General features: G+C 46.6%; 1 protein-coding gene across 1 annotated transcript in view; it reads left to right on the forward strand.

Moving 5' to 3' along the window:
- The first annotated feature begins 1,498 nt into the window (after window positions 1-1,498).
- Window positions 1,499-12,223, forward strand: part of LOC103728750 (multidrug and toxin extrusion protein 1-like) — a 13,629-nt gene continuing 2,904 nt past the window's right edge. The window contains exons 1-4 of the mRNA XM_008826715.1: window positions 1,499-1,566; window positions 2,612-2,939; window positions 7,775-7,876; window positions 9,690-9,758. Of these exons, the coding sequence (XP_008824937.1) occupies window positions 1,499-1,566; window positions 2,612-2,939; window positions 7,775-7,876; window positions 9,690-9,758 (567 nt within the window). The remainder of the gene's footprint in view (window positions 1,567-2,611; window positions 2,940-7,774; window positions 7,877-9,689; window positions 9,759-12,223) is intronic.

Below are 12,223 nucleotides of genomic sequence, written 5' to 3' on the forward strand. Positions count from 1 at the left end.
GAATGGACGGCAGAAAGAGATGATGCAAATTATCTTCAGGAATTACCAAAATTTGTTGAGAGTGTGTATTTCTGGTGAGATTCGTTCACTTCCTTTCATAGTACGTCTCTAATTTGAAGCTTCATGTTTGCATTATTCTACGATTAAGCCCTGCCTCTCCCACTAGCCTATTTCAGGTGCCCGCCGAGGCTGGAACAGTAGAGACTCAATGAATACTAGGAAAAGAAGGCGACTTCTTATCTGGGAAGCACATTAAGCAGGAAACATCAGAGCACTACTTTAAAATGTTATGCCCCATTTTCTGTAAGAAATTCCTGTTCATTTTTATCTATTTATTTAAATTTATGTGTATGAATGTTTTGCTTGCATGTATGTTAAATGTACTCATGTCATGTAATGACCACAGAGGTGAGAAGAAGGTATCAAACTCCCTGGAACTGGAGTTAGGATGGTTGTTAGCCACCATGTGAGTGCTGGGAATAGTCAGCACTCGTAACCACTGAGTCATCTTTCTAGCCTTTTCTTTCTTTCTTTTTCTTTCTTTCTTTCTTCTTTCTTTCTTTGCCTTTTCTTTTTAAAAATTATTTTTATGTGTATGGGTGTTTTGCCTGCATGTTAGTGCACCCAGGCAAGTAATGTCCTCAGAAGCCAGAAGAGGATGTTGGATCCCCTGGAATTGGAGTTATGGATGGTTGTTAGCCAGCATGTGGTTGCTGGGACTGAACCTGGGACCTCCTTAAGAGCAGCCAGTGCTCTTAACTGCTGAGCTCTCTCTCCAGTCTTATCTTTCTCAATATTTACATATTACATTTATGTTTCATACCATATTATATTGGTTAGAATTTCCTGAAGAATAGCAGTAGCTGTTTCCCTCACAGCCAACTGGGGTAGCAGTGCCCAACTTGAAGTCTCTGACCTTGGCTATGAGAAGGAACGGCTGGACAGCCTGAAGTGATGCTTTCCTAGTGGTCTCTCACCAAAATGACAGGCAGGGAGGTATCCAAATGCTCCGTTTAGCACCATCCATGTTCTCATCACTGTTAACTAAACTCAGAAAGGAAGCCTCAGGAAGTTCCACAAACCCCTGCATCTGTGTCCAAGAAGAAACGTACCACTCGCCAGTGGCTCAACACCAGGAAGAGAACCAGAAGACCAAGAAACAGCTGCAGAAGTTCACTGTCAAGTTCTGTGCAGTGAAGCATCAATAAACAGGAAGCTGGGGGGTGGGGATACACTGAAGAAGAACAGTGAGCCTATGCCCAGCCTGGAGCTTTTTGTTTGTTGAGACCCTCATTTCTTCTGGGAAGTTATTGCTATACTCCATGCATCCAGTCCTTATGGGGCAATTCCCAGTTGGGGTTACCATCCTACCCTTTGGTACAATGTTCAGTGTGTAGGCATAGTCTAGGTGCAGGCAAGACAAGACCCTACTTTCCTGGACAGGGTAATTGTTCCAAAAGTAGGCAAGAAATCTAAACTAAATGGTGGGAAAGACAGGATGGGAGTGCTGGAGACGTATCTGCCCAAGAAGGGAGGGGCTGCCAGAGGAGAAAACGTGGAAACAAGGTGAGAATCACAGTGGTGTGAGAGGAAAGCGCACTAAGGATCTTATTTTAAACCCTGTGAGTGGAGCTTGGTGCTACAGATCTTAGCAGATTTCCAGCCCCAGTACTGAAACACAACCCAGAAACCTGAACCTAGACTCCTGGTTCCTGAAGATGAGATTTGGATATGAAATCCCTCTCACAGGCTCCTGTGTTGCAGCCTGGGGCTCCAGCTGGGGGCCTTATTTTGGGAGGTGCTGAAACCTGGGAGGGGCTCTTGTTTCTCTGATTCCTGGCTGTCAGGAGCTGAGCAACTTTGTTCCTCCACAGCTTGCCCAACACTGCTTGTATATGGATTGGGCCCTCTGGGACTGTGAGCTGAAAAAAACCCTTTTTCCCCTAAGTTGGCTTCTGGGGTGTTTTGCTGAAGCATTTCTGTTACGGAGTCACTCGGCATAGAAAGAACTTTGCCTCTTGCAGGACTGAAGCAATGGCCATGTGCTGGTCTGAGGGCACATGGTACTGACTCAGGTTCCCCCCCCTCCATCAACCCAGTCAGTCTCCACAACGAGTGAGGGAGTTTACAGACGAGAAAAGTGAGGTTTCCGAGGCAAGCCAAGTTGCCTGTGTTCTCCCCAAGGCTGCAGGTGCCTCTTGAGCCTACATTTTCCTGCCGGTATCTCCCGCCACCTCTTCTGGCTGATGGATGAATACTCAAGACCAGCGAACGTCGACTGTGCCACTGAGAAAATGTGGTATTGGTTGGTTTTTCATCCTGGTAGATACTAAATTCTTTAATGAGAGAGAGAGATGTTTGTAACATCCAAACCCGCAACAAAGCGTGGTGCTGAGCTGAGCGTGAGGTGCACAGCAGAGTCCCAGGCAGCCCGGGAGAAGCCTTGGCTGGCCGCAGTGGAACCGCAACTCTGAACTCTAGGTCCTTCCACGCCCCGCCACAAACTTCTGAACCTGACCCTGTCCTCTGGCGACTGAGACTGGGAAGACCGCATCCCCCGCGCGCTTTCCCTTTGCTTCCTGCACCATTTCAAACTTTCCGCGTGCGTTAGGTCTCCGGCCCTTACAAGACCCGCTGCCCCGGTAAGGGGCTGGTCCAAAGGTCGCAGACCGGGGGGCGGCGAGCTGAACCCGGCACTGGGCGGGCTGGGGGCAGCGGTCCAGGGCGGGGATTGTGTGCGCGCCCCCCTGGGCCTGTGCGCTCTCTGCCGGCCCAGTGAGCTCCCGCAGCTCTGCACCGAGCACATGGAGGCTCCCGCGGAGCCCGCGCCCGGCCCGGGAGGTTCGGACAGCGCGTCCGAGCGCCTCAAGCTGAGCAGCTTGCTGCTATCCGGCTACCGAGAGGAACTGCGGGCGCTCCTGGTCCTGGCGGGCCCCGCGGTGAGTCTGGTGCCCTCAGCTGCAGGCTGGTCCCGGATGTCTGCGGCCAGGCTACCTACCTCGCAGGGCAGGGTTGAGGATTGGGAGAGCCTGCGATGGGGGACGCGTAGGTGACAGCCATTAGGGGTTCGGGGAGCCTGGCGCGCCTTCGCGTGCGCCCTGAAGCCAGCGGTACCTGATTATTGGAACTTGGTTTCTTTGTAAAGGAGACTTAGAGCAGGAAGGTGAACTGTGTCTTGGAAATAGGTTTTCGAAACTATTTGGAATCTAGAGTCAGTCTCTGGAGCAGAGGAATTCTGTACCAAGTCCTCTCCAAGAACTCAACCCCCTTTTGAATGTAGTTCTCTTTTAGGTTGAAATGCGCTTTTGGTTTTACTCCTTAGGCTAGACCTCTTTGAACCTTGTTTCTAACAAATAATGTGGGTTAGTTTTCAACCCTTGGGGGGTGGGAGAGCCGCTTCTCTGGCCAGAAGCAGCTGCCAGTGTGTATTTGAAGAGTGCATATACTTTTGGCCCAGAAGCAGAGACAATGTCGGCAGGTCTGACCTCTTGGAATGGTGATCCTGTTGGTGGGTTAGAGTCCCAGCACCCAACAACTAACAACCGTCTGTAACTCCAGTTCCAGGGGATCTGACATCCTTCTAGTAGCCTGATTCCGAGCGATAGACTGATGCTAAGGGAGCTGGCCTTTCTCCCTGCACACATGCATGTATATCCTTGGCTTCTTTAAAAAAAAAAATATTTTATTACTTTTATGTGTATGAGTGTATTGCCTGCATGTATGTAAGTGCACCCATGTTGTAGAGTGCACGCGGAGGTCGGAAGAGGGCGTCAGATCCCCTGGAACTGGAGTTACAGACAGTTGTTAGTTGTGGGTGCTGGGACTCGAACCCAGGTCCTCTGCAAGATCAGCCAGTGCTCTTAACTGCTGAGCCATCTCTCCAGCCCCTATCATTGGTTTCTTACAAATTAAATACAAATTCAATGAAGGGCGGGGGCGGGGGGGGGAGAAAGAAAAGAAAAAGAAAACCACCAAGACCAACCAACAGAAGAAAAAACTGGAATCTCAGGTCACTTGGAAATTCTCCTTCTAGTTCTTTGCACATGCAACTTTGCTTTGCAAAATGTGATCTAGATTTCTGGCATCAGCTTAGTGTCTTACTAGTCGTGTATGGAGCCCCTCTTAGTGGCTCCATCTTTGTTCCCACCTGCTGTGCATTTCCTGTTTCCTGAGGGCCGCCTTCTCCACTGTTCTCTGTTGGCTACCCTCTCCTTCCAGGCTCACTGTAAAACAGATTAAGTGGCCAGGCTGTCTTCCTCTAAGTTCTCCACTCCCTCTCGTGTGTGCGCGTGCGTGCATGCGTGCCTGTGTGTGTGTGTGTGTGTGTGTGTGTGATGCATGGTACACCAGTGGACAACTTGTAGAAGTAGTTTCTCTCCTTCCACCATGTGGATCCTAAGCATTGAACTCTGTCCTAAAGCTTGACAGCAAGTGCCTTTACTAGCTACTAGCTGAGTCATCTTGTTGACTGGCAGGGTTTGTAATTTCACATTCACTGAATTCTTCCCCCTTCCCCCCAAGCTCTCACCTGCAGAGCCTCTGTAGTCCTTTATGAGTATACATCGGGCTTCTAAAAGGCCCTGTGTGGTCTGGCCCTTGCCAAGCCCTCTTGCTTTATCTAGTTTCCATCCTTTCTACCCAGTCAACCTCCTTCAGAGCCCTAGCTCTGTCTGAACTCAGGTACACTGCCCTTCTCTGCCTGGAAGGTTCTTCATTCAACTTTCAGCTCAATTTTACTGCTTCCGGAATCATCTCTGGCTCCTGTATCTCAGCCCGTCTTCTGGGTACAGACATAAACTTTAGGTTTAAATAGAGTAGGGATCGGGGAATGGACTGAGAGGTATGCACAATTAGGCAGTCTGGACTACCTTGTGGTCTGGTTGGTCCTTATTTCAGTCCTGGTTCAGCCAAGTGCCTCGGGAGAAGCCACTGCTTTAGAGGACAAGCTGGTTCCATAAGATGATTGCTCCCATGTGTAGGGAGGGTAGCCTCAGCTTCCCTTAGAAGTAATCTCCTTATGGTGTCATCTGTTGAGAGCTCTGTTGTTCATGGGATCCAAGGCAACTGATGGCTAAGAACAATGGCTGGGGATTTTCAGGTGCCCTTTTTGGGGACTGGAGGCTGACGGTAAGATGCTTATTACCCTTCATCTTTATGCCTTTAATCTTAAAGAGGATGAGATAGATGAGGCATTACTGTTTTTAGACAGATACAGCTTAAGTGAATAACATGCCTACTTAGAGCAGGTAGGAGTCTGGCCCCAAGTAAAGGACAAGGACACAGAATGAAGGCAAAGATGCCAGGCTTTTAGTTACCTGAGGGCCCAGTGAAGAGGTCACAGCTTTTTAGCTTAATGTGCAGAGGTGCTCAGCTGTGTTAATTATTATATTCACCATGTCTTTTCTGTCTGTGTTATGGGTTCCCAGGTGAGGGGTGGCAGAGAGCTCTGGTGTGTGGCTGACTCAGACTGTGACCATAAGCTGGGATCCTGGTGTACTGTGTGCACTAAAGATATTATTGTGGTCCCTGTTGAGTCAGGTGACTAAGCTGGGCTTCTTCATATGTAGAGGGAGGAATGCCCAGATGATGGATTAGGTTCTTTGCTATACTGATCTGTTGCGGCTAACAGACTTTCAGGTCATTGTGAGAGGGGATGAACAACAACCTTCTAGAGCTCCTGCCCAGTCTGCTGAGCAAGCTGATACTTGCTCTCCCTCCAGGCACCTGGTCCTGGTCTCACCCTGTCCCCTCCCCATTTTAAACTGCAAGGCAGTAAGAGTTTTTACCTTGCTATCAGGTTTCTGTGTTGTGGGCCGTTGAAAAAAAGTGAGCAATGCCCTGTGCCAAGAAGGAAGGAAAGAAGCACAGTCAGTCTGTTAACTGGGGTATGTGGGGGTAGTGAACCAGGGTCTCTCATGTATTGAACACATGTTCTCTTACCGAGCTGTACCCTGTCCCTAGTCTGGAAATTTCTATGATCTGTTTGTCTGTGTTTAAGCCATGACCAGTTCAGTTTACCGTTGTTCACACAGTAGTCATTTCAATATTTAGGAGAACCAATCCTTATCTAGATCTGGTGAATCAACCGGGCTCAGCAACATGCCTTCCAGTGACATAGTTCCAAAGGGTCTCCAGAATTCTCAAAGTGTGGTCTTTGACCATCTGCATCTTTGCTGAGTATGCCTGGCACAGAGAAAGAGAACATGTAGAAATGCAAATTCCTCAGGCCCACTGGCCTCCCAAGTCAGCATGCTGAGATGGGCCAGGGTACATTCTGAACGTCCCCAGGTGACCCTTATGTCTGTAGCCCTATGTTTACCCAAAGGCCTTGCAACTAAGAGAGAAGGTAACAAATCACTGCTCCAGAGCTCTGCTCCTGCAGATTCTGGAAATATTCAGCTGCCAACCTGGGTAGTGAGCAAGATTACCGGCATAACCCTAGCAAAGCTATAGCAGCCTTCCTGAAGAAGCTGGGTTAGCTGGTCTGGATGTTGACGGTATATTCCACATGGAATCTAAACTTGGAGCGAATTGCTGGGCTTAAGAGACATAGCATTGTAGAAAGATTCATAGAGGTCCCTGGAATGTGAGGCAGATCGGGTCTGTAGCTGCATTTGCCCTCATAGATGAGCCACCATAGACTCAGAGAATTAGAGATGCCCCAGAGAACAAAAGCCTTCCACCTGGGTCCTCTGGCTGTCTAGGTGGGTAATCTCACTTGTGCCTAAGCCCTCCTGACTCTGGAATCTCACTGGCTGGAGGTAGAAGGCTATGCTCTTGGTAGGCATGTTCTTACTAAGAACGTAGAATAACAAGGTGGTTATCTGAGAAGGCAGCCTCTGAAGATTTCAGGAGAACTTTAATGTGAACTGTGGCATGAGAAACTGAAAGGGGAAAACAAACTCAAAAGACTGGGGAATTATAAAAAATGTGATTCTGAGGCTAGAGATTTGGCTCAGAGGCATTGTATGCCTAAGTACCACACACAGACACAGACACGGACACGGACACAGGCGCGCACACACACACACACACACACACACACAACACACACACACACACACACACACACGATTCTGAAGGTGGCCAGGTATGCAGCTTGGTAGAATGTGTAACTTCTCTATGATTAACAGCAGTTAATTGCATTTTCAAAATAGCTTGTAAAGAGGATTTGGAGAGCTTGCAACATGAAGAAATGATCAGCAATGGAAGGAATGGTCTCACTCTGATCTTATCATTACATGGTATATCACACCATTCCCATAGATATGTTTAGCTACTGTGTGCTAATTAAAATTTAAAAAGAATTAGATAACAATAAGCTGAGCTGGACATAGTGGTGCACAATTGTAATCCCAACTGCTTTGGAGGCTGAGACGGGAGGTTCAAAACTTGGAGGGCAGCCTGGCAACTTAGCAAGACCCTGTTTCAAAGTAAAATTTAGAAAAAGGTTAGGAATGTAGTTCGGTGGGGCATTTACCTAGTATGTGCTAGGCCCTGAGTTCTATCCCCAGCATCTCCAAAGAAATAAAAAAACACATGTAACACACACACACACACACACACACACACACACAAATTGAATTCTGACCCAGTGGTTACAGATAAATATTTTACTATTTCAAGAAGGCCTCTAGAAATTGTGTATTTGCAGATGAACAGCCAGTGCCATGTTTCTTCCCATGGGGAGTTGGATGGGTGGCACCACGTCCTCCCCAGGATGGTGGTGGTCTGCACTCATTTTGTTTCCCATTCCCCTCCCCTCTCTTCTCAGTTCTTGGCCCAGTTGATGATGTTCCTGATCAGTTTTATAAGTTCAGTGTTCTGTGGTCACCTGGGCAAGTTGGAGCTGGATGCAGTCACACTGGCAATTGCGGTATGTATGAAGCTTTCCACACAGGCCTACAGAGCTGCTTGTTTTGTGCCTGCTGCTGCTGTGACATGGTTTAACACCTCAGTGGTTAAACCATGCCAGGTACTCCTCTGTAGGAGGTCAGAATTCTAAAACACGTGTCACCTGACTACAGTCTGAGGAATTAGTTCTCCTCTGCAGGGTGACAATGCAGTTTCAGGTCTGGAGAGTTGGATGAGGAAACTTTGGAAGGTATTATTCTACTGCCATATCATCTACTGTGTGACCCATGGTGCCCTGGTTCTGGCTGTTGGACTGACATGTGGGAGGAGGGAATTACCAAAAATGTGCCCAAATTTGATGTCATCAAGAGGTGCCAACTCCCCACACTCTGACCTTTCCAGTCTGACTGGAAGTCCTAATCTGGAAATGGAATGGGAAGGTGGAGTCTAGATCCAAACCAGTTTCCAAACCTCAAGGGGGAAGGACCCCCAAATTCTCTCTTTGTGGTAGATGCAAACCCCAAAGACAAGGAGATACACCACTCCTCTCTGCCAGGGACTGGCAAATGGTCATGGAAGGCCAAGGGCCCTGCCAGCTTGTTTGGTTTGTTTAGTTATGCGTTTCTTAAAACGTGGACTCTGGCTCTTGGTGGGTATGTTCGCACTGCTCACCTGGCTAGAGTTAGGGTGCCACAGGGCTGTAGTTTGAGGACTTTTCCATTACAGGTGATTATGCAGATTCCCAGATCTAGGGAGTTGGATGGGGATATCTTTGGAAGGGATTATTCCATCTTCTGGCAGTGTGGGAAACCTCAGGCTTAGCTCCCTCGTTTCCAGGTGTAGACACTCCTTAACTTACAAGGAGCCTCTATCTTTTTTTCTTCTCTCCCTTTTGTTTCTCATCCTTTCCCTCCTCTCCCTGTCTCTTCCTTTCTTGAGGTTCTAGGGGTGGAACCCAGGGCCTCTCACTCTAAACTCTCTGCAACTACTGAGTTACACCCCACAGCCCCTCATTTGAAAATCCAAGGTGAGACAGAAATGCACACAGCAAGCCTCTTGGCCGAGGTCTTGTCACAGCCAGTAGGCTGAGCTCAAGCCCTTGTTCATGTGAACCTTACTGCAGACTCACTGGGATGAGATCCCTGTGATGCCACTCCTTGAGTCAGGGCTGGCACAGCTTCAGGGATTTCAGGGTTTCATAGCTGACCCCAGCGAAGGCCAAGTGTGCCTGAAGGATCTTCAGTAGAAAAGACCTTGACTTTGTATCTGCTTCTGTACTCCTCAGGCCCTAAGGGGTTTGACCCTAAAGAGTAAACTGGGTTGGCATGCCTTATCTCAAATGCTTGAGACTAGTAGTATTTCAAATTCTGTTTTTATTTTGGAATATTTGCCCAGATTTTACCAGTTGAGTATCCCAAATCTAAAATTTCCAAATCCAAACTGCTCCAAAATCTGAAAACTTTGTCAAGTCAGTGCTAAAGTTTCATATTTCTAAACATTTTGGATTGTGGAGTTTTGGGTTAGAGATGCTCTACTGGCACTTAGTCTAGAGGGAGCAGACTTACCCAAAATTGCTGTGCCACACTGTATTCATCGAGGAGTTCACAACCTCCTGATGTTGGACAGCAAGATGTCTAGACTTCAAAACAAAAAGACTGTTTAATAACCTCTGGCCTAGATTTTTTTTGTCCCTTTCTGAACTTGTGATGTCCTTCCAGTTTCCCGAGCTGATTTAACAGGGACCCTATAGGTGACTGCATTAGCTTGTTCATGCTGGAGGAGCTGGACTGGCTATGATTTGCCACTGTTAACTCTGGCTCTTGGTTCTCTTCCAGATTATCAATGTCACTGGCATTTCAGTGGGACATGGCTTATCTTCTGCTTGTGACACCCTTATCTCCCAGGTAAGTAGAAGTGGTTGCTTCTCTATGTGACTCTAGTTAGTCTTGCTTTAGTGCAGAGGGAAGAACTTGTCACAAGATGGAGAACCATGTGACCACATACATGAAGAACCCCAAATGTCAGCCCCGTGTCACTCTGTGCCAGCTGTGGGCTCCAGTTTGCCTCCATTGCTGCCTCCAAAGTGTGGCTGGGGTTCTTTTTTTAAATAAATAATTTATTGAGACTTTAATACATGCATATAAGGTGTTTTGATCAAATTCATACCCACACCCTCCCCTCCAACTCCTCCCATATCTCCCCATCACTTTTTTCTGATAACTTCATGTACTCTTTCTTCTTCTTTTATTTATTTATTTATTTTTTTATGGGGCTTTTGGCTACTCTGACATTACCCCCTCTGAAGAGGTAACCCTAAAATCTTTTGAGGATTAGATAAAAGCTCCCAAATACTTTTGACATTTTTGGCCTTTGGAACAGAGTATGTTGTTAAGAGGCCCAAAGACATTGTGAGTTTTAGCCAAGAAACTGGTTACTTTTCTTTAGGGTCTTTTACCCTAACTGCCTAGCCAATTCCTAACTCCTGTTCTTATCACACCATCCTTGAAGAGGTTACCCAAACTGCTGACAGGGAATCTGGACCATAGACCGCTCTGGCTTCTTCCATGCTGTACAGGGATGCAGGGTGAGGCAATTGGAGTACCCCTTCAGCGGGTCTATCTAAAAGACTCCCAAATTGCATAATCTTATCTCTAGGGAGAAAGAAAGTCCTTGAATTGTGACTTGGAGATATGAAGGAGAAGTAAATGCAAGAGTAATTAGCATTACAAGTTCTAGACAGGGAACTAGAAAAAAGTCAGAACAGGGCAATTTTCAAATGTTCATATGAGAGCCTATTGGAGCTTCTTGACAAGGGCTTCCAAAATCATCTCTCTATTGTGCTCCTCCTCATTTTTCTTTTGTCTGCCAAGGCTGGACTCTTGGGTGATGGATTCAGGATTTACTTTCAGGTATTTTGACAGCTGTTGGAGTAGTTAGAATCAGTGTCAGTTCCCTTCCAAAGGCTTCTAGATAGGGGGAGAAAACAAATTTATCCATCATTTTAGAACAATAGCTGGTTGTCTCCTTTAACTACACGTGGGCACTACAGTATTGCAGACCAAGTTTTGAAGTCTTACATGTGAGCAACACTTTCTGATTAGGAACAAAATCACCAATGAGAAATAGTTGTCTGAATAACTTTTTATATGGACTTAAGCCTAATGTCTGGGAAATGTAATCTCTTGTACTCTTAAAGAAGTACATTGATGACTTTACTCTTTGGTTATACTTTCCTTTTGGGTGTCAATCCTTGAATTCTTAAAGAAATGTACCGATGACTTTACTCTTTGGTTATATTTTCCTTTGGGGTATATAAGACCATACAGTTGGTCCAAATAAATCAATTTATTTTTACACTTAAGGTCGTTTGAGGATTTGTTCCTCAGGGGTCACATGGGCTTGGGAGGAGCCCCTGGCTCCTTTCATAAGTCCTCATTTGTGATTGTATGCTTTGGTCTACCCAGCCTACCCACAAACTCCTTTTTTTAATTAGCAGAAGTATTTACTGAAATCAACTCTTCTGTGTTTAAGATAACAATTTTGAGTAGTCCAACCTCAGAATATAAACACATACAGAAATTTTTTCTTTCTTTCTATCTTCCCTTCCTTCCTTCCTTTCTTCCTTCCTTTCTATTTTTTGTGGTACTGGAGAACGAACCTAAACCTCGCACACTGAACTAGACCCTTTACTTTTATTTTTATGCGTATGAGTATTTGGCCTGCATGTTATGTGTACCATGTGGGTGCAATGCCAGCAGAGGCCAGAAGAGGGCATTGGATCCTGTATGTTTGTTTCTTCATTGCTGTGACAAAACACTCTGACCACTACCAACTCAGAGAGGAAAGGGTTTATTTGTCACAGTTCATCAGGGAGCCCAAGGTAGGAACTCAGGGCAGGAATCTGGAGTTCACAGTTCATCAGGGGGCTCAAGGTAGGGACTCAGGGCAGGAACCTGGAGGCAGGAGCTGGAGCACAGGGGCTACTTCTGGTCTGTTACAAGTGTGAGTCACCCAGGACCCCCACCTTCTTCACTGTGTCATGGCCACTTACATGGTAAGCTCTACCAGCTCACTTGGCGCCGTGTAGTCAGAGACAGGGTGATGACTGATCGATTAGTCCAATGAAGGCAATTCCTCAGTTGAGGCTCTCTCAACCCAGGTGTGTCAAGTTGACACTAAAGCTATCCAGCACAGAGGGCAAGGGGCAAAAACTGTCCTTTAAGTCCCTCTGACCACATTAGTATAGGCCTCAAACTATGGCTGTTAAGCATCTAGTAAAATTAGTTCCACCAGTCTGGTACTTTTAATTATCATGTGCTATGTAGATAAAGCTTGAATTAAAAAACAAATGTTCTCAGATAAACTTTCA

This window comes from Nannospalax galili, unplaced genomic scaffold (assembly GCF_000622305.1).
Source record: "Nannospalax galili isolate Female #2095 unplaced genomic scaffold, S.galili_v1.0 scaffold530, whole genome shotgun sequence".
In the NCBI taxonomy this organism is placed as follows: Eukaryota; Metazoa; Chordata; class Mammalia; order Rodentia; family Spalacidae; genus Nannospalax; species Nannospalax galili.